General features: G+C 45.0%; 2 protein-coding genes across 2 annotated transcripts; one reads left to right on the top strand and one right to left on the bottom strand.

The window, feature by feature from the left end:
* Nucleotides 1-1,186: 1,186 nt before the first annotated feature.
* Nucleotides 1,187-6,776, bottom strand: LOC102842528 (keratin, type II cuticular Hb1-like). The gene is made up of 9 exons (XM_006870014.1): nucleotides 6,400-6,776; nucleotides 5,140-5,348; nucleotides 4,408-4,468; nucleotides 3,555-3,650; nucleotides 3,164-3,328; nucleotides 2,764-2,889; nucleotides 2,359-2,579; nucleotides 1,725-1,756; nucleotides 1,187-1,431 (listed from the first exon to the last, which is right to left on the bottom strand). The coding sequence occupies exons 1-9, from the start codon at nucleotides 6,760-6,762 to the stop codon at nucleotides 1,187-1,189; spliced, it is 1,518 nt and encodes a 505-aa protein (XP_006870076.1). The 5' UTR covers nucleotides 6,763-6,776.
* A 14,082-nt stretch (nucleotides 6,777-20,858) lies between these two features.
* LOC102842147 (keratin, type II cuticular Hb6-like) lies at nucleotides 20,859-27,235 on the top strand. Its single transcript, XM_006870013.1, has 9 exons — nucleotides 20,859-21,269; nucleotides 22,024-22,232; nucleotides 22,968-23,028; nucleotides 23,797-23,892; nucleotides 24,082-24,246; nucleotides 24,514-24,639; nucleotides 24,880-25,100; nucleotides 26,843-26,874; nucleotides 27,009-27,235. The coding sequence occupies exons 1-9, from the start codon at nucleotides 20,904-20,906 to the stop codon at nucleotides 27,188-27,190; spliced, it is 1,458 nt and encodes a 485-aa protein (XP_006870075.1). The 5' UTR covers nucleotides 20,859-20,903; the 3' UTR covers nucleotides 27,191-27,235.
* The last annotated feature ends 454 nt before the right edge of the window (nucleotides 27,236-27,689 follow it).

The following is a 27,689-nucleotide window of genomic DNA, read 5'->3' as shown; positions in this document are numbered from 1 at the left end:
GCTAAAAATCTTGCAAGTTCCCCGTCCCCTGAGGCAGCCCTGCAAGTTCCTCAGGGGGCAGCTTGACCTGGATGCAGGCCAAATTTCTGGACCACAACTGTTCAGTTGCAATCTTTCGGTTAAACTACCCCCAGGGCAGAGACTTTCAGCTCCGTCACTCCCAACAACTAAGTAAGCATGATGTTCTTCTCCAGGGACTGGTCCATCCTGATACCATGTCCATAGTAAGTGAGACAAGTCCCACCATCCTTGCTTCTAGGGAGCATTCTGACTCTTTCTTGCAAGACAGATGTATTCTTCATTATCCATCAGTTTATAGATGTGTACAGGGTTGATTTCTGGAAGACAGCTGTGGTTTCCAGAAATGAATACCAGAGACACTCACAGAGCCAAAACCCCAACCCACTATAGGAGCCTAAGTTACTGAGTCTCTCTGGGCTTCAGTTTTTTCATCTGCAAGACGTATTAAAATTGGGTGGATACAAATCACTGAGGGAGTTTTGATAAAATTGCATCATGTTAGGTCTTTGCTAAATGTGAGACTGCTGTGAGTCCAAAGATAGAAGATTGTACTGGAGATCCTCAGTTTAGACCTTAATCTGTTCCTAAGACTTTGGTTGTTGTTGTTGTTAAGTGCTGTCAAGTCATTTTGCTGATCCATAGTGACCCTGTATAGGATTTACAAGGAGCTGATGGTGAATCTGAACCACCGACCTTGTGGTTCAAATGACTCTGCAGTCCAGCGCATTAGTCCACAGAGCTAACCATGATGTTGGAGACCCTCCCAGGTCCCCAGCCCTGAGATTAACGGAGGCACAGACTACGTTCAGGGTTGGCTACATTGATTTATTGGAAACACAGAACAACACAGGGACTAAGAAGGTAGAGGAAAGAGGAAAATAATAGGGAGCTCTGCCCATTTGCTCAGAATGTGGTCATGGGCCTGGTCGTACATGCCCCTTAATGCCCCTCCTGGGATATCCAGAGACTTTTCTTTGGGGTATTCTTTTCTAGCATAGGGCAGTAGAATCAAAGAGCAGGGGATGACACAGAAAAGAGAGGCGGGGCATGGAACTGAAGCGGTATTAAAGTGCAATATAAGCAGTTGAGAACTTGCTCCAGTCACCAGGACAGGGTAGGGCTGGCTGGAAGAGATTCTTTGTGCCCTGGGTTTGTATTGGGGCACCTAACACTTCCGGCAGCTGCTGGTGTAGGAGCCCACAACACAGGAGCTAATACCACAGGAGCTTACACCGCAGTTGCCCAGGCTACTAGAGGTGAAGGAATTGGAAGGACCACAGGGGGCGCACCTCCCAGTGCTCACGGCCAGGTTCCCGGTGTAGGGTGCACTGCTGACACAGCCAGTCACTGGCCGGGATCCCGATACAGCGAGGTCCCCACAGACGATTCCACCCCGGGAGCTGCTGACTTCTGCAAACCCAAAAGTCTGAGTCAAAATTCTGGGGCATAGATCATCCTGTCTCTCAAATGACTGTCCCTCTGCAAACCCTGAGCTCTGAGTATTAAAAGTCAGGAGCTTCTTTTAGTTGACAACTCCAGTTTCATCTAATCACAAAAGCTGTTGGGTCTTTCACGGTGTCTGAATCCAAATACTGCCTGCTATAATGTCGTCCCACTCTTAAATTTAGGTCTCAGTGAAATCCCTTCTCCCAGACTCTCCCCTCCCTCACAGTAAACCTTTCCACAGGGCCTAAATTACTTACGGACATTCACAGCTCCAACACCTTCACACAGTCTGGAAGGGGAAAAAAGGAGACATTAGTGACTTGGCCAGGTTTCCCAATTGAGCCCCCAGAAGTCTTAGGGGAGGGTGGGTCCACAGTGACCAAGCATGTACGGGCAGAGGATCTGAAGGGACAGTCCTTTGGTAGTGGAATAAAGATTACTTTCCCCCCGTTTACTCAACTAATGGAAAGGGTAAGGCTTGTGCAAGGGATTGTTGCTGTGTGCTATCCAGTTTATTCCAAATCAAAGTGATCTTGTAGGACGGAGTAGAACTGCCCCACAGACTTTCCTGGAGTCCTAGTGTGGTATTGTAGGTTAATGCACTGGTCTGCAAAGTAGATTTGAACTGCAAGGTCGGCTCCTTGGGAATCCTATACAGTGTTACTATGGGTATGAACTGACTCAACAGCACTTAACAACAACAACAAATAGACATTCCTAGGTTGTAATTTTTACGGCAGCAGATCACCAGGTTTTCCCAACAGAGTTGTTGGTGGGTTCCAACTGCTGACCTTTCAGTTAGCAGTGGAGTGCTTAACCTTAGTGCCACCGGGGCTCTTTATGCAAGAACTAAGGAAGGGCAACTCTGGGTCAGACAAGATTGGGCCCCACCTGTGCTCCTCGCCCTCCAGCAGGCGCCGGTAGGTAGCGATCTCGATGTCCAGGCCCAGCTTAGAGTTCATCACCTCCTGGTATTCCTTAAGTAGGCAGGCCATGTCCTGCTTGGCCTTCTGCAGGGCATCCTCCAGCCCAGCCAGCTTGGAACGGGCATCACTGAGGGCTGCCTCACCCTGCTGCTCAGACTGGGATACTGCGACCTCCAGCTTGGAATTCTGGGGTAGAAGAGAACAAGATGACTCACTTGACCAATCTCCCAGAATATGTCCTCTCCTTCCTCTCTTGCATCTCTCTGAGTGGCCACACCAGAGAATTAATGGAGAGATTGTGCAGTCACTGACTGTGTGGCACTGAGAAGGCCTTCAGCATCTCTGGTTTTGGACACAGGTTGACCCATACCTGGCACTTGGCGTTCTCCACCTCAGCAGTCAGCCTCTGGACCTTGCGGTTGAGTTCGTTGATCTCCTCCTTGGTGCGGCGAAGAGTCTCACCATGCCGGATCACTGTGGCCTTCATCTCCTCACACTGCGGGAGGGAACAGGGAAGTCCATCAGGATAGCAGGAATGGTGGTGCAGATTGTCCATTGCTCAGCCTGCACAGCCTCACATGTCAATTCTGACTGTACCTCCCCAAGGAGAGCTGTCTGCTCTCCCTTTATCCATCACTAGGGAAGGACCTCCCCCCCCGCCGCCCCCCGCACTGTCTAGTGCATCAGAATCCCCAGTTAAAGGAAGACTTTTCTATTCCATGCTTCTTGTCACTGCCCTGTCTAGGAGACAAGTTCCATCAATTACTCACCTTGCTGCGGTACCAGGACTCAGCCTCAGTCCTGCTTCGGCTAGCGATGTCATCATATTGAGCCTTGATCTCGGCGATGATGCAGTCCATGTTCAGGTCTCGGCTGTTGTCCATTTTGACCACGACAGAGGTGTCTGAAATGTGGGAGTTGAGAACCCGGATCTCCTACAGGGATTGGGGTGGAGGAAGGGAGACAGCAGAAACTTTAGAACATAGCCCCACCCACCACAGACGGACCCAAATTCACAGCACCCCTGGGCTCCAGTATCTTCCCTGCAGTGAGCATCATGGACTGCAGCTCTCAGCCAAACCCCTGTCTGACACCTCAACACTAGGCTTAAGTCCTTCTCCTCTAGACTGGCTTCCAGGGTTTCTGTTTCTGCCTTCTCACCTCCTCATACAGATGTCGCAGGAAGTCAATCTCCTGGGTCAGAGACTCCACATTGGCCTCCAGATCTGACTTGCGAAGATAGGCGCAGTCCACATCCTGTGTAAGAACGAGACATGATAGGCTCTTGGGGTCCACTGCAGCTTTGTAAGGTCACTTTTCCATCCCCCTGTCTCTAGGCAGGATTTACCTTGACCATTCTAGACAGCCATGCATCCCACTGTCCTGACCAACCCTGGCCCCATGCACCCATTCATTTCATCTTAACATCTAAGACAGCACCTCCAGATAAATGAGTCCTCCACTTTGCTATGACCAAATCCCTTTTTATGGATCTGGGAGTCAGAAAAGAAAGAAATCAAATTTCCTGAAATTCTCCCTGTCTCCAAATTCTTAATGTCCTCTTCAGTGTCACCAGAACTTTGCATTATATGTTTACCCACTACACAGGAGTCACGTGCCATGAAACAGCCTCCCTGTTTATCTCAATTTGCTTATCCTTTTTCTCCCAGGGTCCCTGGGGCTCTCTGAGTACAATTTTTCATTTAAAGTCCAAGTCAATCTTTTCTCAACCCATTATAAGCCTGACATTGGACATTTGCCATTGGAATAGGCTGTCTTCCTCCTATGTTGTCACTCACTCTTTTTTCAAGCCATCTCCTCACACCACAGGAAGCTTGTTCTGGCACCCCTCTTCTCACTCACTACTCCTGGCTTTATGATTGGCTGTTTAGGTCTGTGTACTGGGTCCTTGAGCCAGTGTCCCCATTAGCCTTGGAGACCCTAAGGGCAATCTTTCCATACTCTTAATGCCCCACCTGGCCTCTCGACAAAGAATCACCAGATGGACACCCACCTTCTTCAGAGCCACAAATTGATTCTCTGCCGAAGCTCTCAGAGCCACTTCCTCCTCGTACCTGACATGGGGAGAGGGATGAAGAAGGCATTAGTTTTCTCTCAGGTCTCTAGAAAAGGCTCTTTCGAGAGACAGGGGTGGGATCTGAGTGAGATTCCTTCTCCTGAGCAGATTGGGTCCTGCTTTAAAAGGGCTTCCCACCTGTTCCTTCTCCTTGGAAAAGGATTTCCCAGCCCCAGGGAAATCCTCCACAGCCTTGTGGCTTGAAGTTCATGCAGGGTTTAAACATTCTATTAAATTCTATGTTTCCTGTAGTCCTCATAGACACTACCTGCTCCATAAACACTCGTGCAATATTGCATGGGCTTTGTCAAATCTCTCTAAGGACAAATCTCTTGCAAAGACTGAGATAATTCTTACTAGTCCACTCATCCTAATTTTGGTTTAAGTTTCTGATTTCCCAAACAGAAACCCACAAAGCTGGAGAGGTCAAAGGATTGAAGAATTTTGAGAAAGTCTGGGCAATCCAAGTGATGTCTGTTCAAACACAAATTCTGTAAATTCCTACCTTCTGAGAAGTTGTCTAGGGAAATTAACAAAAAACCGAGATTTCAAATCTCCAGCTCTAAACAGCTACTAGTCTTCATTCAATGGACAAAAGGTATTTGTAAGGCTGGTGTATCTGGCCCAGAGGCTCATTGTCAAAGCAGAACTGCTGTCTGCTGCACTCACTTCTTCTTGTAGCCCTCCAGCACCTCCTGCACGTGGTTGAGCTCTGAGGCCAGTCTCCCACTGTCAGCCTCCACAGTCTCAGCCTCCCGCCTCAGTGTCTCAATGTAGCCATCAAACAGGGGTTCCAGGTTGCTCTCGCAGCACTTGCGGTTCTGGTAGAACTGCCACTTGGTCTCCAGCAGTTTGTTCTGCTGCTCCAGGAAGCGCACCTGCCGTGAAATGGGAGGAAGAGTCAGATTGCCCCCAACAGTTTTCAGAGATGGGGATTCGCTGAAGTGCTAGCAACTCAGGCCAGTGGCTGACATACTGGTAAAGACTGAAAATGGGTAAAAAATAGCCAATTAGAAACTGAACATAATCTTGGGTTTCTCAAAGGAATTCAACAAATTATTGAGCAATATCTGATTTTGGATTCAGAAAGCTACCAATAGGCTATTGGACAACATCTAGATGTTTCAGTATATATTTGGAGCTCCAAAAAATAGCACAGAGCAACTACGGAGTGGTACTCAGTTTTTTTAAAGTAATGAAGGGAGAACTTATGATTCTGCTTTTTTGAGAGGATTTATCTAGGTACCTGGGTCCTCAGGAATCTGATAACATGGATCTAGACCTATCAGAGCTCCTTGAAGCCAGGAGGAGTCAGATGTTTGCTTCAAACTTGACCTTCTCCCTCCGATCAGAAGAAACCCCTTATAGCTGATGGTAAGCAGGAACAGCGTCCCTGGGGACTGTGCAGAAGGCACTCAATATCTTATTGTCTTTACCTTCTATTTTGGGGATCACAGACCCAAAAATCAGTTTACTGGTGCTTTGATTATTCCTTTGGGGTTCAGGTTTCCCTTTCTTTTGATATCGCCTCAGAACTAAGAGCTCAGGACACATCATGTTCTTAGGGTAATATCTGAACTGGGAGCTTCAGGAACTGCCCTTGTCTGAGGGTGCTGAGTATATAAAGACACCTTTTCATTAGATTGGCACCTCTTGCCTTTCCTTGGCTCTATGACTCTCATCCATCAATTGGGTGGTGGGAGGTGGTGAGGTATATTGTGATTCTGTTATATTATCTGTGTGTTTATTACTTGATTTATAAAGCTATGTATAATGGCTTCATCTTCTTCATTGGAGTTTCTGGCTCTGTTGCTTCCTTCATCAAACTGAGAATTCTATGGGCAGTTTCCTGACTCTGAGGTTGTGCCTCAAAGTCTAAATTCTGAATATGGGTTGGGGTTCAGGAAAGGTGTGATCAAGGAAACTCACCTTGTCAATGAAGGCAGCAAACCTGCTGTTGAGACCCTTGATCTGCTCCTTCTCCTCATGTTTCACAATCTGTGCGTTGGGGTCGATCTCCAGATTGAGGGGCATGAGCAGGCTCTCGTTGACAGACACGGAGGTGATGCAGGGGGAGCTGGGCCCGCACACGCCTCCAGAGCGGTAACCGAAGCTGCGTCCGCAGGAGCCAGAGCGGAAGCCTCCGCAGGCACTGTGGCTGCTAAAGCTCCCAGTGAGGCCACGGTAGCAGGAGATACCACGGTAGGGGGCGGCGGTAATACAGCAGCGGCCGGGCCGGGGCCCACAGGCCGAAATGCTGCTGGAGGCGCGGCCACTGAATCCACAGGTCATGGTGCTTCTGTAGGGTTGGGGTGCAGAGGGTAGGATGAAGTTCTGAAGTCCAGGTGGAAACTCGAATGTGCTCCTCTGGGCTCCCCAGCCTTATTTATGCTCAGATTTGGAAGGGGGTTGGCTATGCAGATGGAGTTGGGACAATTTGCCACTTTATGGGCTTGGGCGGTTAGCCAGGGTCCAACGCCTCTCCAAAATGTGATTTAATGGTGGAGTGGCCCGCACCCTCTTCTGTGTCGTAGAGTCCTTGAGTTGTAGGGCTTCTTGGCACGTTTCATCATGAAAGTGCCTCAGGCACGGGGAGGCAAAATAGTTGGAGCAGATCAAGAACGGAGAGAGGACGGAAAGGAGTCTGAATGCTAGGAAAAAGATGGGGAGAAGGGCCTGTGGGATATTTGTGTGTGCTTGTTTCTGTGTGCATGTACACACATGTACAGAGACCTAGGGAAGATTGAGGTCCTGGTAAATAACCTTCCGATCTTTCTATTTCAATCGTGACCAAGGTGCTACTGAGACATAATTGGATTTCTCCTGCCTTCATCTCCAAAGAGCTGTTAAGAAGCATCTAATTTTCCCCACCATAACAACAGTCTGCAGATATTAAACAGTTGTCTTTTATGTCTCTTCAACGTTTGAATTATCAAATATACAGAAAATGTGAGAGAACAGTACAGCAAATACAGATTCTTCACCAAGATTCAACAATTTTAAACATTCTACTATAGTTGCCCAACTGTTTGGTAGGTTAACTGCAGAAGTCAAAGCATGTCACCCTTATATACTTGATCACATTTTCTTTAAAAAAAAAAACATTTTTTAAATTGTGAATTAAGTGCAGGTTTATAGCGCAGATCGTCAGTTTTACATTCAGCATACCCTATACTTCGTTTCATGAATGATTACAATCGCTTCCATGTAGCATCAGTGGACTGTATTTATCTCTATCCATTGTATATCTTGCATTCCTCCTTTAGCTCATATTTCTTAAGAATAAGAGTCATTTCCATATGCAAGAAAATTAATTATTTGAGGGAATCATTTACTATCCATTCCAAATTCATTTTTACTCAAATGTTACTAGAAGTTTTATAGGCATTATGAATGATAGAATTTTGCAAGACCAACAACTTTTAGAATTTTGCAAAACCAACAAAACAAACACCTTTTCCAACAGCATAAATGGTGACTACACACGTGAACACAGGAATCAAACTGACCAAATATGTTGAAAGTCACAATGGAGAATCTCAATATTGTCAGTCAGAACAAAGCCAGAGCAATCTGAGGAACAGACCATTAATTGCTCATATGTAAGTTTAAATTGAAGCTGAAGAAAATTACAATAAGTTTACAAAGTCAAAATAAGATGTTGAGTCTATCCCACTTGGATCTAGAGACCACTTCAGGAACAGATTTAATGCTTTAAACACCAGTGAGTGAAGATCAGATGATCCGAAGGATGACATCAAAGACACCAAACACAAAGAAATCAAAAGTCATAAAACACAAAAATGAAAGAAAAGACCAAAACAGATGTTGGAAAGCAGTCTAAAACTTGAATGTAGAGTAATTAATGAAAATGGTAGATAATTATGAAATAAATGAGCTGAACCAAAGATTTCAAAGGATGGTTTGACAAGAAAAAGTAAAGTGTTATAATGAAATGTGTAAAGACCTGGAATTATCAAACAAAAAAGATGAACACACTTGGCATCTTTCAAGCTGAAAAAATGGAATAAGAAATTCAGACAGAGTTATTGTACCAAAAAGAATTGGTTTATATTCAGTTGTTGTTGTTGTTGTTGTTAAATACTGTCAAGTTGGTTATAACTCATAGCAACCCTGCATAGGGTTTCTTAGGAGCAGCTGGTGAGGTTGAACCATCAACCTTGCAGTTCAAACTGACATTGGAATCCAGCGCATTATCTTGTAGTGCCGCGCCAGGACTCTCCAACCATTTTAAGAGGTAGGTAGCATATGATCAAGGACTCCTGGTGTGATGCTCTAGGATCAGCAAACCACAAAGTCGGCAGTTCATACCTCCCAAATGTTTCTTGGAAACCCTATACAGGGTCGCTGCAAGTCAGAACCAGGTCAACGGCACTTAACAACAACAACAAATATGACCAGGAACTGATGGCATTAAAGGAAGAAATACAAGCTGTACTAAAGACATTGGTAAAAACAAGGTTCCTAGGAATTGGTGGGACACTAATTGAGATGTTTCAACAAACAGATACAATGCTAGAATCTCTCCCTCATCTATGCCAAGAAATTTGGAAGATAGCTACCTGGCCAACCTATAGGAAGAGATCCATATTAATACCCATTTCTAAGAATGGTAGTCCAAAAACTTGAGAAATTATCAAAAATATCATTAACATTACCACAAGTAAAATTTTGTAGAAGACAGTTGCAGCTGTATATGTACATTGAATTCCCAGAAATTCCAGCTTGATTCAATAGAGATTTGGAATGAGGAATACCACTGCTGATGTAAGATGTATCTTGGCTGACAGTAGAAAATACCATAAACAATAAAGTCTAGTTAAAAAGATGTTTATCTATATATTATTGACTGTGCAAAGGCTTTCAACCATGTGGATCATTAATTATGGATAAGATTCTAAATAGCAGGAATTTCAGAACACTTGACTGTGCTCATGCAGAACCTGTAGTAAGTCTTTCAAACAGAACAATGGGATACAGAGGAGTTTAAAATCAGTAAAGGTGTGTGTCAGGATTGCATCTTTTCACCATACTTACTCAGTCTGCATACTGAGCAAATAATCTGAGAAGCTGGAGTATATGAAGTAGACTATAGCATCAGGATTGGGTTATTTGTCAAATAGTTGGACAAATATAAAAACAAATATAGCATAATGTTAAAAATTGTTGACTCTCCTTTTAAGTTTTCTGTATGTTTGAATATTTAAAAGTTGATAAAGATGTTAAAAAACACTTTAAATCTGTAGTAGTTAATGTGTAAATGACACAACCTTGATTACTGTAAGCAAAGAGAACTTGAAGCACTTACTGATAAAGACCAAAGGTTACAACCTTCAGTGTGCATTTCACCTCAACATAAAGAAAATAGAAATCTTCACAACTGGACAAATAAACCACATCATGATAAATGGAGAAAAGATGGAAATTTTCAAGGATTTCATTTTACCTGAATCCACAATCAATGCCTATGGGAGGAGTTCAGTAAATCACTTGATGGATTTTACTGGACAAATCTGCTGCAAAATATCTATTTAAAGTGCTAAAAAGCAAAGATGTCATGTTGAGGACTAAGGTGTGTCTGTGCAAGTCATTGCATTTTCAATCTCTTTGTATGGATGGAAAACTGGACCATGATAAAGGAAGACCAAAGAAGACTTGATGCATTTGAATTATGGTATTAGAGAAGAATATTGACTATTTCCTGAACTGCCAGAAGAACAAACTAATCTGTCTTGGAAGAAGTACAGCTAGAATGCTGGTGAAACTTGGTCTCATTTACTTTGTACATGTTCTCAGCAGGGACCAGTTCCTAGAAAAGGACACTATGCAAGGTAAAGTAGAGGGTCAGTTTAAAAGAGCAAGACCCTCAAAGAGATGGATTGACAATACCTATAGCAGTGGGCTCAAACATAGCAATTGTGAGGATGGTGCAGGACTGGACAGTGTTCTGTTCTTATTGAACTGACTTGATGGCACCCACCAACCAGTGTGGCACAGCAGGATAATGCATGTGACTGCAAGGTCGGTTTGAACCGCAAGGTTGGCACTTCAAACCAAACAGCCGCTTCCTGGAAACCCTAGACATGGTCACTATGAGTCGTAACCAACTCAATGGCATTCACAACAGCAACTGAGAACAACAATGTGATTTCGTTTTCCATCCCTTATATCTTTTAAAGACTAGAGGTTGAGTCTAAAAGTGGGCTGTCTGATATGATAGCCAATAAACACATGTGGCTATTTAAACTTAAATCAATTTAATTTCAATATATTTACAATCTAGATCATCAGGTGCACTAGCTACATTTCAAGTCCTCAGTAGCCACACCTTACTAGTGGGTTAGTTATTGGACAACACAGATAAAGCACATTTTCACTGTCAGAGAAATGTCTATTGACATTTCTGTCTATTTCCAGTGTTGGCCTGGAAGCTTGATTAGGAATATTAAGCATTTTTGGACAGAATGCTTGATCAGGGATGCTGAATAAGTCAGTATATCACACTAAAATTCACTGTTGTCAAGTCAATTCCTTCCTCTTCATAGGATAGAACTGCCCCCATAGGGTTTCCAAGGCTGTAAATCTTTCAGGAAGCTGACTGCACATCTTTCTGCTGTGGAGTGGCTGGTGGGTTCAAACTGCAGATCTTTTGGTTAGCAGCAGAGTGCTTGAACCACTGCTCCACCAGGGATTTTGAGTACCACACTGGAAAACACAACCTGTAAAATTGTCCTACTTTTGGTGATGCTAAATTTGGGCACTTGAATATATTTTTCCCTTTGCAATTAGAAAGAACTTTGTAGGGAGCATAAGTCTTTTATGATAAAAGGAATTTCCCTTTTATTGGTCTTCTACTGCATGTTCTCATTAAATGGCATTTTTGTTATTAGGTGCCATCGAGTCAGTTCCAATTCATAGCGATCCTATGTGTAACAGAATGAAACACTGCCCAGTCCTGTGCCATCCTCACAATTGTTGTTATGCTTAAACCCATTGCTGCTGCCACTGTGTCAATCCATCTCCTTGTAGTTCTAATTTTCACATTACCCATATGAAGTTTGTATCATTACTCCTGTTTTGCAGACCAGAAAATGGAGGCTCAGAGAGATTAAATCACTTTCTCAAAGTTCACTATCTGGTTCCATGGCTTCTCGCTGCAGATTATGCTAACCTCTGTATTTCTTAATCCTTGAAAAGCTAAAGAGGGTAGAGAAGATTGTTCAGGAAGGTGTATCTGTGCATTTAGGCATGACGAGGAGTCAGTCTAAGGATGAATTTCACAGAGAGAATTGGATGGTAAGAACCAGGAGGGGCCAGTTAGAGATGTGTGTGGCACCAGGGCAATATGGGGCTGTTTGGTGTTGGAGAGGGGTATGGGCTTGAATTGCAGGACCTTGTGGCTGAGAATTAGAGGACGTTTTTATTTGATACGTCTTCAGTGTATTGCAATTATCTTGATAAATTATACTATCTTTTTATCTCTACTCTAATAGACCATGTTCTACAACATTTATCTCATAAAGTATATAGGTTTGAATGCAATTGAAGAAGACTGTTACTGTTTTTAGTTACTGTTGAGTTCATTGTGACTGATGGCAACCCTATGTGTGCAGCAGAGTGCTCCATAAGGTTTCCTACTGCTCCCTTTCAGAAACAGATCACCAGACCTTTGGGTAGATTCAAATGGCCCACTTTTTGGCCAGTGGCCAAGTGCTTAACACTTTGTGCCATCCGGAGATTCCTTGAAGAGAACAGAGAAGTGAAATTACTTGACTGGCAGCCCCCAGTAGTGGTGTTGTGCCTTGGAGTCCTAAGTAGCTAAAAGTTGGGTAAGGAAGAAAAGGGTGGGGTTGATGGAAAAAGGAGAGGAGTAAAAAGGTGTGTAGAGATCTGGTAGGAGTCGGGCCCTGTGACAAGGCAGATGTTGGCATCAGCTATCTGATCATCTAGAGGAGAGTGCATTTCAGCTGACTGTCCAGTCTAAGATAAACTTTATGTGTGTGGAGTAGTCAGACCAGCACTCCTGAGGCTCTTTGTACCTATACCAGCCATTCTAGCCACTGCTCACAATTGAGCAGAGATACTTCCAGCAAGTTTGCTGGTGTTTGAGGAGTAACACTGAATCAAGGCGCCTTCCACACCTTCTTTAACTTGTCTACCAGTGTTGTTGTTAGGTGCCATCTAGAAGGTTCCAACTCATAGCAACCATATGTACTACAGAATGAAACACTGCCTGGCCCTGTTTGAGCTTTGGAATCCTTGCTATGTTTGTTTGCATTGTTGTTGCCACTGTGTCAGACCATCTTATTGAAGGTCTTCCTCTTTTTTTTCACTGACCTTCTACTTTACTAAGTAAGCATGGTATCCTTCTCCAGGGACTGGTCCATCCTGATACCATGTCCATAGTAAGTGAGACAAGTCTCACAGTCCTTGCATTCTCAGTCTTTCTTCCATGTCAGATGTGTTTGGTCTTCTGACAGTGCATACCATGTTCATCATTTTCTACCAACATAATTCAAATGCATCAAAACTTCAGTCTTGCTTAATCATTTTCCGTCTTTCTCTACCAATGTGGTCTTATTATAATGTTCCATCGAGTCGATTCCAACTCATAGTGACCTTGCATGGAGGTTCCCAGGAACAGCTTGTGGGTTTAAACCAACTTTGTGGTTTGCAGTCCACTGCTTATCCTACAGTGCCACACCAGGAGTCCACATACCTACGTAACTCCTTATAAAAATGACACACATATGCATGAGGTAATTATTACTAATGGCTGGCCCTTACTAAGCAATTTTAAAGAAGCAAGAAACACTGTAAGGAAAGATGTAAATACATTAAAATGTGATGTCATTTTCACTAAAATCTAGGCATAATCAATTGCTTATATTTGAAGATCTAACAGGAAATCCCACCTGTATGTTTTCTTAGAATAAAAAAGTTTGGGTGGGTTGAAGTAGAAGGAAGACAAGGAGGGGAAAGTTAGCATAGCATCAGCACTATATGGCTTTGGCTCTCCCAATGTGTGTTTTATGGTAGTTAAAATTGTTTTCATTGTGAAACATGTCATACTCATAAAGGAATGTATAGGTAGTGTACCTACCACATTTAGTAAGAAATAGGACATCTGTGTAACTAAGGAGATTTCTATGTGCCCTCTTCTGATTATTTTCTGGCCATGAATGACCCCTTCCTGAATTTATGTTAATAATCCCCTTGATTGTCTCTATTGTTTAAAAAACCTATGTATGAATCCAAATTGACATATTGTTTCATTTTCCATTTTCTGAACTTCCTATAAATGGAATCATATTTTCTGTAGCATTATCATTGTTCTCTGTAGCTCTATTGTGTTCATTTGCTCTGTAGATTATAATCATTTTATGAATATGCTACAGTTTTTTGTTGTTTTATAAAATTTTCTACCCTGATGACATCACAGTTCTTTCCAGAGTTCTGCATTCTAAACAAAGCTGCCGCGACTTTTGTTTTGATTTGTTTTGTTTTTTATGCCTTCTGATGCATTTGTGCAAGAATTTTTTTAGGGCAGATGGTGATTTTTTTTTTTTTTTAATTGTGCAAGTACTACATGTTTAGAATGTAAAACTGTTTCATTATTATTTTTCCAAGCTTAAAAAATAGTAGCACCTCTTGAGCACTAACTTCATTCTACATACCATACTATGAGCTGAATGGGCATTAACTTCTTTAATTTTCACAACTAACCTGTGAGCTCAGTGTTATTATTCCAGTTTCTCAGATAAGGAAACTGAGGCCAAGGAAGTATTAAGAAACTTGTTCAGGATCTTTGGCAGTGGCACAGCTGGTACTCAGTAAAAGGGATTAGTTTGTCTTAGTGCACCCACATAGCCATCAATAAAGTCATCTCATAGTAGATGGGTTTACATATAACATGTAAACACACACTTGTTCATCCCCTTCCCTAAGTACCATTTTCAAGGCACTTCAAGGTGTTCTTAGGATTCAGGACAAGAGGATGAAGGAGATTTCACCCTTGTTCTTGGGGAGTTCTCATGTTTAAGGAAAACAGAAAAGCTGGGCATGTACCCAGATTATGAACAAAAATGACATCCTTGCAACAAACCAGTGAGTACAAATGATTTCTTCATGAATATATTCCAAGGGCTTGGCACATAGTAGGTACTCAATAAATACTTGTTAAATGAATGAAACGTGTACCAACTGCATATTAAGTGCTGAGTAATGGAGCCATCAAAGCTTGCTGGTAATTGTGCAAAGCTTTCTGGTTGGGTGGGGTAGGGAGGGGGAAAGGACCGGATGCAGCAGGCCAGAGTGGCCATTCCTGGGGGTGGGGTAGGGTGGGGAGACATTCCTGGCTAGGCCCTGAAGGAGGAAAGGAGAGAGATGTGTCCTTGATTAAAGAGAAGCCCTTGACTTGCACTGTGGTGGGGCAGTGGGCTGTTGTTGTTGTTGTTGTTAGGTGCCATTGAGTCAGTACCGACTCATAGCAACCCTACGCACAACAGAATGAAACACTGTCCAGTCCTGGGCCAACCTCACAATTATTGCCATGTTTGAGCCCATTGGTGCTGCCACTTTGCCAATCCTTCTTGCTGGGGGGTGGGGGGGTCTTCCTCCTTTTCTCTGACCCTTCACCTTACCAAATATGATATCCTTCTACAGTGACTGGTCCCTCCTGACAATATGTCTGAAGTATGAGAGACAAAGCTTGGTCATCCTGGACTCCAAGGAGCACTCTGGCTGTAATTCTTCCAACACAGATCTATTTGCTCTTTTGGCACCCCATGGTACTTTCAATATTCTCTTCCAACACCATAACTCAAAATGCATCAAGTCTTCTACAGTCTTCCTTATTCACTGTCCAGCTTTTGCATGCATATGAGGTTACTGATGATACCATGCCTTGGGTCAGGAGCACCTTGGTCCTCAAACTGACATCTTTGATTTTCAACACTTTAAAAAGATATTGCACAGCAGATTTGCCTAATGTAATATGTCATTTGATTTCTTGGCTCCTGCTTCCATGAGTGTTGATGGTTGATCCAAAAATGAAGTCCTTGACAGCTTCAATCTTTTCTCCATAGAATGTTTTTTAGTGGTCCAGTGGTGAGGATTTTTGTTTTCTTTACATTGAGTTGCAATCCATACCGAAGGATGTGGTCTTTGATCTTCGTGAATATTTAAGTCCTCTTCACTTTCAGCAAGCAAAGTTGTATCATTTGCATATTGTGGTTTTTAATGAGAAGTCCTCCAATTCTGTTGCCATTTTTCTTCATATAACCCAGCTTCTCGGATTATTTGCAGTGGGAAAGCCAGCCATTTTGGGGAAGACTCTGGAAAGCTTTGGGGTTGAGTAGAAATTGGGCGTAGGGTTGGGGAAGAAAAGAGAGAAAGGAATGGGGAGGAAGATTTCTGGGGAGAAGGGTGTGGTGAGAGATGCTGTTGTCTCAGATTCTATTACTCTCAGAGAAACTTAGAAAAAAGGAAAGAAGACTTGGAAGGGAGGCAGGGAGAAGGGGAAGGAGAGAAGTTTGTGGGAGACAGTAGGGAAGAAGTGGAAAGTGGAAGTCAAGGAAATGTGTGGAGAGGACCCAGAGCACCATGGTGGTAGGAAGGCTGGGTAAAAGAGCAAAGGAGGAGGTGGTTGAAAGATGAGGGGTAATGCACTGAGGGCAAGTTTTCTACCTACTCTAAGAGGTGGGCAGCCTCAGTTCCAGATTTATAGAAATGAGTCTTTCTAGAACAGGAACAAGGATTAGGGAGGCAGGTCTCCACCCAGAAACAGGCAGGCTCATCCGGTTAGTAGGCCCCACCCAGGATCTTCATAAGGGACTTTGGTCCTTTCATCATATAGGACTTCCCTCTGGTGTTTTATGAAGGACTATTGACCAGCATCCCTAGCTGCCTTGTCTGAGAGGCAGGACTCTGACAGACATCTTCCAAAAACCTGGGTGCCTGGACATGAAGTCAGCTCCTCAGCAGAGTGAGTGATATGCAAACAGCCAGGCACCTACTCCCTCAACTCCCTCACTGGAATTTGGCCTGCACCTAATTTTTGTGAACAGATGAATACACTGTAAGGTCAGGAAGGGAGCAACTCCATGGATACTCACAAGCTCAGAGTAGAGGCCACAGGCTGTCTCTCAGCCTGCTGCACAGAGCAAAGTCCCTGCTTCCAAGACTTCTATCTAGACTGACATCTCCTCTCCCTATCCACCCTCAAATTATGTCATGATCCTTCCACTCCTGCAAAGACCCTCAAGTGTTCTTGCAGTCCACTCCTGGCCCTGCCTCATCCTTTCTCACTGACTAAACTACTCTCTGCACAACTTTTTTTTTTTTTACCAATACCACTTCCTTACTAAAGCCTGTCTCATAATATCCAGGAAGCTTTCCTTGTATTTTCCATCAGATTGGCTACATTTCATGTTGCTCCAGATTGGACAGGCATTGCAGTCTTGAGCATCTGATTGTACATTCCCAAGGCAGCCTTATTTAGACTTCTGGCCTTCCTCATGAATGTGGGTCTGTTTTTCTTGTCAGACAGGGAGCTTCAGAACCCTTGTCTTCTTGCTGTCCTCCTTTCTCCACAATGAAGACAAGGATCAACATATCGCAGGGGCATATCATTCACAGAATTCCTTAATCCCACAATTGAAAGATGTTATCTGGTCTAACTGATCATCCATCTTGGACAGTCTGTTTTATAACATCCTACAAAGCAGTAGCATAGACTGAAGTGAGCCTTGAATGAGAACTTCCTAATGTTAAAGCACCTATTTTGCCATTTTGTTCCAAACATCACTTAAAAGAAGATCCACTTGGGTCAAAAAAAAAAAGAGAGTTTGATCTCCAGATTTGAAGGATTTTTGGTTTGCACCATCTCTTGTTTCTCTTTTATACGAAGCTCCTCTAACTGCGAGAAATGCCACAAGTACCTTTAGGAAACTATGATTACACATACTCCAACCTCCATCTGTCCAGCTGCCTTTTCCTTTTACCTTTGGAGAGTCATCATGCATGGATGGATTATTGAGGGCATATTTCCACCTTCAACCCTGGCTTCTGACCAGTCAGAGGGTTTTAGGATGAGTCAAAAAATGGGATAAATGAGTATGTCATTGTTTGATTTATGATTGAAGATTTTGGATAGTCTGTTAAGACCATGTAAGAATTACAAAATTATGACTTATTCACAGATTCCAGACTTTTTTGATGACCTAAGTCTCTCTTCTCATCCATTAGAGTTGTTTCTCACCTACTGGTGACATTTTCCCTTTGTCTGAAAGGAGAGATTCAGGTTGGGCTTTCCCTAGGAGCAATTCTACTGGAGTAGTGGTTGAGGGAGACACATTTGTTTTGGGGTTCTTCAGGATAAGAGGGAGAAACCATAGTTCTTGGCTTGATCTCATGGTGGACTAGCATTTGGTGAGCATTGCTATGTACCAGGCATTGTGCCAAGCATTGTCTATGTATTATTTAATTTAATTTTTATACTAGTCCTTTAAAAAGGCACCATTAGTGAAAATTGAACACAATTGGTTTAGGAATGTTGGCAGGCATATCTCTGTTGTTGGTGTAAGAGCCCTTGAGTCAGTCTCCAAGTGTCAACTGGTGGGTTTGAATGCTGATCTTTTGGTTAGCAGGCCAGTGCTTCCTGCCTGTTATTGATTGAATTGTGTAAACTTAACCTGCATGCCTGTGGCTATAGTGCCATTTGAGAATGGGATGGGGTGTCTTAGTTATATTAATAAGACAGGACTAGTGTAGGATGTGTTTTGAGTGAATCTCTTTTGAGATTAAATGAGCAAGAGAAAGAAGCAGAGATGGGGTAAGATAGATGCCAAAACACATGAAGACCTCCAAGGAATCAGGAAGTGGAATCTAAAGCACAAGAATGTTTCGTCTTTGAATTCAGACTTCTAGCCTTCTAAACTGTGAGAAAATAAATTTCTGTTAAAGTCATCCACTTGTGGTATTTCTGTTATAGCAGCATGAGATAATGAAAACACTGCCCATCAATTTTGCTGATATATTCATAGCAGGAAAAAAACAATAGCACATATTCCTACCTCCTCATTAAGCCTTCTTATAGATCTTCAGCAGCAGTAGCACACAATAACCATTACTATTATTATGTATTTTAAATGTGTCAGATTATGTTTCAAGTGCTTTACATGGATTAATTCTTTTAATCCTTACAGCAGCTTTATGAGGTGAGTGTTATTATTATCCCCATTTTAGTAGTTACAAAAAGAGATACAGAGGAGCTAAGTAATTTGCCTGAAGTTTCACAGCTAGAAAGTGGCAGAATTGGAATTTGAAGTCAGACAGTTTGGAATCTGGGTCTGTGCTCTTAACCACCATGTCATATCTTTAAACTCCTGTTAGTTACAGCTATAATAAGAAGAAATACATTTACATAGTGACTGAGTGTGGCTTTTAAGGTGCCATCAAGTCAGTTCCAATTCATTGCATATAACAGAAAGAAACACTGCCCTGTCCTGTGACATCCTTACAATTGTTACTATGTCTAAGCCCATTGTTGTAGCCACTGTGTCAGTCCATCTTGTTGAAGGTCTTCATCTTTTTCTTTGACACTCTTTACCAAGCATGATGTCTTTCTTCAGAGATTGGTCCCTCCTGATAACATGCCCAAAGTAAGTGATAAGAAGTCTTGCCATCCTCAGTTCTACCGAGCATTCTGACTGAGTACACACATAAATACACACTACACACAATTAAAGCAAAAATGCTATGAAACAGTTATTCTTACTACATATCATGCACCCTGATATCTCCTATTTTGTTCTACTTTATCTGATTTTGTTCTATTCTATTTCATTAAAATAAAATTCTGGTTGCTCCCATTATTGTTGTTGTTGTTAAGTGGCATTGTATCAGTTCTGATTCATAGTGACCCTATAGGGTTTCTAAGGAGTGGCTGATGAGTTTGAACCACCAACCTTTTGGTTCCAACTGACCTTGAAGTCCAGTGCTTATCATACAGCACCATACCACAACTCCATGGCTCCCATTAGTAAGTCACAACCTGAAGTCTGAAAAATTCTGTCTCATAGCCTTGTTGTTGGTGTTAAGGGCCATCTTGTTGGTCCTGAATCATAGCAAACTTGAGTAGGGTTTCCAAGGAGCAACTAGTGGGCTTGAGCCACCTACCTTAACAGCTCAATACTTACCTTACAGCACCATGCCAGGACACACTCAGGAGTATACCAAACATGAGCACATCTCTGTAAATCTCTACATAGTATTTGGAGTGACAGGATTAATTCAGGAGTGAAGTGCCTTGCCCCAATCACACAGAGCTTGTCAGAGGAAGAGCTTTGGTTCTTACCCAGTCCTTTTGAGTTCAATGCCCACACTATCCCCGTTGGATGGGCAATGTACACCAATACTGATCTCTTTTGACATGTTCTGGGATCACTGGCAAACAGCTGTGCTGGGAAGGTAGTTTCAGGGTAGGCATAGAATAAAAAGGGACTCAAGGGTTATGGCAGGGTACCAGATGCTCTTCTAATACTGCTCTATCTAGATTTCATATTATGAATTCAGTGCTGTACAGACCCATATGGACTCTTGAGGAGACAGTGCATTGCGATGAAATCCAACATGAAATTCTTGCCTGGGATCCTTGTTGGCCTTGTGGAAAATTCTGAGGGAGGAAATGTTTCATCTCAGCACAACTTATGCATACTGGCCTAAGGAATTGCCCTAGGGACTGGTATGTGTGCAAGTGAGGTGAGTGAATGTGGACATGAGCATGTGTGAGTGGTTTCAGAGATTGTGGGTATGAAGGTCTGTATGTGAATGCATGAAAAGAGAGAGAGAGAACATATAGAGTGTAGGAAGCGCACAAGTTCCACATCCTTTGTGCTGATCTTATACTCCCTAGTTCTTAGTCCAGTCCAATCAGCACCACGGACAGAGGCGATAACCTCATTAAACCTGGTGGAGCAGGAGGAACCACAGCCCTGCCCCTTCTCGTCCCTCCCATCCAACTTGAGTCGCTCCCCACTCCATGCCCCAATTCCTCAGTTTCTCCAACACTATTTTGGGAGATTGGGGTGGGGGAGGGGTGAGGAAGTGGAAATGGTGAGCTGGCCCTTTGAAGATGAAAATTGTGCACTTTAGAACGAAGACCCATAAACACCTGGCTGCATTTGGCTCCAATTAAGCACATTAAGGAATGTGCGACAGCAGCTAAGTAACCCAAGCCCATAAAGACAACTAATCGTTCCTGACCCTGTGGTCGCGGCTCAGTATGCTCCCCACATATATAAAAGGCCATCAGAGATCCAAGAGGTAAACAAACATCTGACACCTCCTCCACTGTGCCCTCCATTAGGACATCTCCCTCCTCAGAGCCTCCAGTCCTCAAAAGAAGCGCCATGACTTGTGGATCTTATTGTGGCCGCGCCTTCAGCTGCGTTTCGGCCTGTGGGCCCCGGCCCGGCCGCTGCTGCATCACCGCCGCCCCCTACCGTGGCATCTCCTGCTACCGCGGCCTCACCTGGGGCTTCGGCAGCCGCAGCACCTGCGGGGGTTTCCGCTCTGGCTCCTGCGGACGCAGCTTCGGCTACCGCTCTGGCGGTGTGTGCGGGCCCAGCCCCCCCTGCATCACCTCCGTGTCTGTCAACGAGAGTCTGCTTACACCCCTCAACCTGGAGATCGACCCCAATGCGCAGTGTGTGAAGCATGAGGAGAAGGAGCAGATCAAGTGTCTCAACAGCAAGTTTGCTGCCTTCATCGACAAGGTGGGCACCCTTGGTCACACGCTTTCTAAACCCCTACCCATGGTCAGTGCTGTGTGGGTACTGAGGAGGGAGTCAGAAAGACATCTGACTGCGGAAGCTCCAGTCTCATAGATGAGGTAGACAGTCAGTCAGAAAGACAGTTCCCAAAAGTCACATTCACAAGACACAGCTAATAAATCAGATGTGCAGAGCATGTCGATTAAAAGGTGCTCTGGAGCACAAACCACAGTTCAGGAAGTTGAGGGAGGAATAAGACCATTGCTTCTGAAACCAGAGAGGGTTGGGCAGTCCTGGCTGAGGACTATGCTCCCTCTGTGGAGAGAATTGGACTGACTGTCAGATGGGGAGGAGGAGATAGGGTAGCTGAGTGGTCCTCTTGATGATTTAGCAGTCTCTCGCTAGTACCATTCTTCAGAAACCCATTCTGTAATCTGAATCTGGGACTTCAAGGTTAGGGAGGTGAGCCCTCCATCTGACCACTTACCTGAAGTCACCTGGACTCATTAGGTTGGAATAGCTCTGTTCATCTGAGAGCAGGAACTGATGTTCCCCACCCAGCCCCTTGATAAATTGGAGAATCCAGATATAAATCGTGAACAGAAAATCCAGAAGTTGTTGCCTTTCCTCCTTTCCAATGCCCACATCTACATAATCACTTCTGAGCTCCAAGTTTGGGAGTTTACCTTAGCACAATCACTCCCAAAGTTGGCTTTAGGACACCAGGAGCCATCTAACGCCTCCTATATCATGGCAGGTGCGCTTCCTGGAGCAACAGAACAAACTGCTGGAGACCAAGTGGCAGTTCTACCAGAACCGCAAGTGCTGCGAGAGCAACCTGGAGCCCCTGTTTGAGGGCTACATCGAGACCCTGAGGCGGGAGGCTGAGTGTGTGGAGGCCGACAGCGGGAGACTGGCCTCAGAGCTCAACCATGTGCAGGAGGTTCTGGAGGGCTACAAGAAGAAGTGAGTGCAGCAGGAAGCAGGGCTTGGGCACAGGACATGGGCTGAGGTTAAAGCAAGACATACTTGGATTAAGCAAAAAGAAGACTTTCCAAGGAGGGTGAACTGTCTCAAAGGCCAGTACATTTTCATTCTTGCCCAGATACTTGTCTCAGAGCAGGGCTATGATTCCTTCAGGAGCTTTCTCTGTATTACTTCAAACTTATCTTCCGTGAGTCAAATCACTTCAGCAGCTTTCCCCTCTGACTCTTGGGGATGATGTTTCCATAGACTTGCCCTGATCTCTCAAGCTTCCTACACTTGTGGAACCGAGATCAGCTTTGATTCCCCAGGATCACTCAGGAGTGACATGTCCCAGGACTCTGTATGTCTCACTGCGTTTGGTGCTGAGTTCTAAGGGTTCCTTTATCCTAAAGGCTCCTGTACCTGAGCCAGGACTGACACCCAAGTCATGGGAGCCTAGGCTGCACTGCCCAAGAGGGATGTTGCTGGCAGATGAGTCCTTGTGTGCCTCCTGAAGGGACCTGGGGCAGCCTTGGGAATTGGACTAAGTTCCCAGAAGATAGCCGCCTCCATCTCGTTATTCAAATTGGAATCAGACACATACCAAATCAAACCAGAAAGGATTTACTAAGGCTGCCAGGGGCCTAGCTGCATTGGGCAGATGCTAATGGTATGAAATAAGGTTCTGTGGAGATCTGCCTTTCAGTGACCTTGCTCTCTCTTTGCTTGTTTCAGGTACGAGGAAGAAGTTTCCTTGAGAGCTACAGCTGAGAACGAGTTTGTGGCTCTCAAGAAGGTGAGTAACATGGGAGTAGGAAGTATATACATGAGGGATCTCAAAAGGACAGCCTCTTTGGGGAGATATCCAGAGGGTCTCAATCTCAAAGTGGGGTACAATGATATTTTCAAATTATGGTAGGAAATGCTCAGAGAGCCAGGTTGTTGAATGATACATCCATGGCGTCGACAAAAGACAATACTTTTGGAATATCCACTAAGACCCTATCCTGGGGCAGAGGGTGGTTGGGTAGATCTTCACATGCCCCACTCTGCTTCAGAGACTGTGATCTGTAATTGGAGTCTCATGGAGGCATGGCTGATTCTATCTAGTGTTCTGGAAACAGTGTCCTGTCTCGTGTTCTGAAAAGTTTGACCAAGAGGAAGGGTCACAGTCCTAGGGTATGAGGGAGAATGTGGAGGCAAGAATGGCCAGGTAGAGCCTTGAAGGACTGCTAGGGGGAGAGGAAAGGAGTCAAAGTCACAGAGCTGGGGAAGTTAGTTTGGTCAGGCTTCCTGGAATGGGAGACTTAAAAGGAGAGATGGGATAGTAAGTTATCTTAAATTGGAGGAATGAGAGACGTAAGAGCCAGCTCCAAGGCATAAAAATGTTTGGTTTGGGAAGGCGATGAAGTTGTGAGTGCATCTTAGAAAGGGTCAGAAGGTAAATAGATGGCATGGGAAGGAGAGTCAGGGAATTCTTTCCCCCAGGACTCTATGTAGTGGGTTAGGAACTTGAGAGAATGATCACCAGGGCTCTCTGGATTCAAACGCTTGTCACTTTTAGGATGTGGACTGTGCCTACCTTCGCAAATCGGATCTGGAGGCTAACGCAGAGTCTCTGACCCAGGAGATCGACTTCCTGCGGCGACTGTATGAGGAGGTGAGGAAATGTGGCCTAGGTAGAAACCCAGCAGGAGGCCTTAGAGGTGGAGGACAGGAATTTGGGCAGGGGCCTGTTACCTGATAAGGCAGGGAATAGGGACCAGGGTGGATCTATGAAGGTTTGGTATAGGCTGCAGTGTGTGAGGCTGTGGTGTAAGCAAGCTTCTGCTACCTTTTATTTTTTCAGGAGCTCCGAGTCCTGAATGCCCACATCTCTGATACCTCAGTTGTTGTCAAGATGGACAATAGCCGAGACCTGAACATGGACTGCATCATTGCTGAGATCAAGGCTCAGTATGACGACATCGCCAGCCGCAGTCGGGCTGAGGCTGAGTCCTGGTACCGCAGCAAGGTGAGTGACTCAGGGATACTTGTTTCCCAGACATGGCAGTGGAAGGATGCAAGGCATATAGTAGTAGAAAAGTCTTCTTTTGTGTGGGGATTCTGATGCACTAGACAGTGTGGGGGGTCCTTCCCTAGGAATGGATAAGGGAGGACAGACAGCTCTCCTTGGGGAGGCACAGTCAGGACTGCCATGTGAGGCTGTGCAGACTGAGCCCTGGACAACTTGCACCATCATTCCTGCTATCCTGATGGGCTTCCCTGTTTCCCCCCTCAGTGTGAGGAGATGAAGGCCACAGTGATCCGGCACGGGGAGACCCTGCGCCGCACCAAGGAGGAGATCAACGAGCTCAACCGCATGATCCAGAGGCTAACAGCTGAGGTGGAGAATGCCAAGTGCCAGGTATGGGTCAGCCCCTTCCCAGGGCCAGTCAGTGCCTGTACAATCTCCCCATTCATTCTCCAGTCCATTTATATGACTAGACTCTCTGGTTGTGGCCACTCAGAGAGACCCAAGAGAGGAAGGAGAGAAGGGCATGTCCTGGGAGGTTTGTTCCCAGCTGGGTGGTAGAAATTGAGCAAATCCAGGAAATGGACAGAGAGACCCAGGAACCATAAGCCATCTTGTTCTCTTCTACCCCAGAATTCCAAGCTGGAGGCTGCAGTGACCCAGTCTGAACAGCAGGGTGAGGCAGCCCTCAGCGATGCCAAGTGCAAGCTGGCCGGGCTGGAGGAGGCCCTGCAGAAGGCTAAGCAGGACATGGCCTGCCTGCTTAAGGAATACCAGGAGGTGATGAACTCCAAGCTGGGCCTGGACATCGAGATCGCCACCTACCGGCGCCTGCTGGAGGGCGAGGAGTACAGGTGGGTACTGTAGCCAGTTTTCTTTCCCAGCCTTGTCTGGGTTCAGAGCGTGGCATGTCGTCACAGTCTTGACACCAATCGACTTCTGTTTCCAACCCTCCCTCTCCTGCAACTGGACAGATACTTTGAGTAAGTCCTTTGAGTACCATTTCTATTCTCATCTGAGTTTCTCAGGCCCACCTGGACCCTAGTTTTGGGTTGGGGCTTTTTGCAAACCACAAATCTGCTTGTCAGAGTCAGGAGTCAGACTGAAGTCACCCCTGTCCCTGAGAAGCTCCAGTCTAGGCTTGGGGCCACCTTATCTGGGCAGTGCTTCCTCTAGTCTCCCATGACAATCCTAGGTTCCAGCCCCCTTGGGGCTCAGATTTATCCCATAAGGATGCTATCAGATAGGGATTTCATCAGCTCACGCTTATATAGTCTAATGATTACCTTAAGTGGTCTCCTGCTGCAGCAGGTAGGATTGATATTAAACAGCAGGGAAATTGCCCCTTGAGGTGGGTATGTCCTGCTCTTAGAATTTTTGCTTTTTTGGTGGTTTTATTATTTTATTTTGGGAGGCAGGAAGGGAAAGCTGCTTCCTTCTCATTGGTTTTAAGTTTTATCCAGCTCCTATAAGGTGAATGCTACACTTTGTTCCTTCTGCAAAGTTGGCTAGAGTCTTTTTTGCCATATACAGACATGTGCCTGGCCCTGGGGAGAGGAGGGTAGAAGGTGAGGATATAGGGAGTATCCAGGAGCTTTCTGCATATTGGGGAGATGGGGAATATCCCCCCCCCCCCCCAAATCAAGTACATGCATTGGAAAACTCAGAGGCACTGGGTTTCATTAGCAAAGAATTCTGGGAAGAGGAGTGTTTAAGTTGGATTTGAAAGTTGGAGAAAGACTTGGCGATAGCTCTGGAAACGGGCCTTCATCGCACAGAGCCCTTGAAGTAAAGTCCAAAACTTTGGCATTACCTGGGAAACCTGGCCATGGGGAAGTTAGATGGTGGGCTGTAGACTATTCTAATATCTGAAGCTGACTACCCTTTGTCATTGTGATCTTAGGGGACTCAAGCTTATTTCCTTAGGGAGACAGTGCTGGGTGGGAAGGACATGGGAAGGGTGGGGCTGGAGTTAAGTAGCTTTTGTGATATTCCTGCCTCTCCCATTGGTCATTTCCTCTCTCTCAGACTCAGTTTCCCCTGCCAAAGGCAGGAATGGATGTAGACAATCTGTTTCTGTTCTGAGATTCCATTCATTCATGCACCAGAGATTAACTGAGCCAGATTGTTTTATGCTTTAGGTCCTGCCAGTTCTGCAGTGAGAAAAAAGATAGACCAAAACTCGGTTTCCCTGATGCTTACATTCTAGTGATATCAATCAGGCCAGATTTAGAATTCACTCTGGTACCTCTCAAATTCAACCAATGGTTCAGTCAACCCACATAGAAGTAGTAGCACCTAACACAATTTCCTAAGTATTCAGCACGTGCCTGGTACTATGTATTGATTTGCATTCTTTGATTTAGTTCTCACAACAAATTTCCAAGGTAGATTTCATAATGAGGAGAACTAAGGTGAGAGGTTAGGATCCTGTCAGAGGATGCATCGGTAATAAGGGGTGGTATGCCCCGGATGACAGGCAGGCATTCTTTCTGTCTCCAGAACATACTGGTGACTTGGATTAGCCCCTTCGACCTTGTCCTTTGGTCCGGGAGATTTCCCCAGTACTGAACCTTCTCTTTTCTTCTTCCAACAGGCTGTGTGAGGGTGTTGGCGCTGTGAATGTCTGTAAGTAGTCCCAGTCCTCTTCCTTCTCATAGGTGGGGTTGGACCAAAGGGGAGCGGACATTTTCTCTTGCCACAAAGCCACCTGGTTGGTGCTGTGTCTGATGCATCCCTCTGCTTGTTCTCTCCACATTTAGGCGTCAGCAGCTCCCGCGGTGGCGTCGTCTGTGGCAATCTCTGCGCCTCTGGTACTGCCCCTGTTGTCACCCCAGGCATCGGCAGCACACCCTGCAACAGCAACGTGGTGGTGGGCACCACCAACGCCTGTGCCCCCTGCGCTGGGGCCGGTGCCTGCAGTGTTAACTGTAAGAGATGCTAGGAGGTTATAGCCACGGCAAGTGAGCATCACCTCGCTGTCACCCTCTGCCTGGCCAGGACCTCGTGTAACCAGAACGCGCCTCCCGCTGCCACCTGTACTGCCAGCCACCTACTTCCCAAGAACCAGTCACCAGATGTGTATTTTCATCATGCCCTCTCTACCTGCTCCCTTCTGTGCACTATGCCCCCGACGACACCCTGAGCCCCGGGAAGGCTGAGGCACCACCTTGACCTCTTTTAAAGCCTTCCCTAATAGTCAATACACTGTCTTGAGGACTCCTCTTTTTCTTCTGCCTTCTGCTCTTTGCTGGATTCTTTGGTCCTGCCTGATCCCTTCACCCAAGCCTGGAGGAAGAAGGCGGTGGATCCTCCGACCTGTCTGCTCCTCCTGGAATCTGCCAGTGGAATGGTGATGGGGGACACTGATGGTGGCTTTTCTGTAACTCTGCAGGGCACATGAGAAGGGAGAGTGGTTCCCTTCCATGGCTGCCTGCAGGAGC

The sequence above is a fragment of the Chrysochloris asiatica genome, unplaced genomic scaffold (genome assembly GCF_000296735.1).
Source record: "Chrysochloris asiatica unplaced genomic scaffold, ChrAsi1.0 scaffold00138, whole genome shotgun sequence".
Taxonomy (NCBI): Eukaryota; Metazoa; Chordata; class Mammalia; order Afrosoricida; family Chrysochloridae; genus Chrysochloris; species Chrysochloris asiatica.
Note: the sequence above shows the minus strand (reverse complement) of the source record. Positions and strands in the feature narration are given on the sequence as shown.

Bases quoted from the DNA above. Each gene is read 5' to 3' on its own strand.
- LOC102842528 (XM_006870014.1), bottom strand. From the start codon at position 6,762: ATGACCTGTGGATTCAGTGGCCGCGCCTCCAGCAGCATTTCGGCCTGT. The intron at 1,757-2,358 runs GTGGGGCCCAAT...TTCCCCTTCCAG, and splicing joins CTGGAGGGCGAGGAGCACAG to ACTGTGTGAAGGTGTTGGAG. The intron at 1,432-1,724 runs GTAAGTAATTTA...TTGGGTTTGCAG, and splicing joins TGTTGGAGCTGTGAATGTCC to AAGTCAGCAGCTCCCGGGGT.
- LOC102842147 (XM_006870013.1), top strand. From the start codon at position 20,904: ATGACTTGTGGATCTTATTGTGGCCGCGCCTTCAGCTGCGTTTCGGCC. The intron at 25,101-26,842 runs GTGGGTACTGTA...TTCTTCCAACAG, and splicing joins CTGGAGGGCGAGGAGTACAG to GCTGTGTGAGGGTGTTGGCG. The intron at 26,875-27,008 runs GTAAGTAGTCCC...CTCCACATTTAG, and splicing joins TGTTGGCGCTGTGAATGTCT to GCGTCAGCAGCTCCCGCGGT.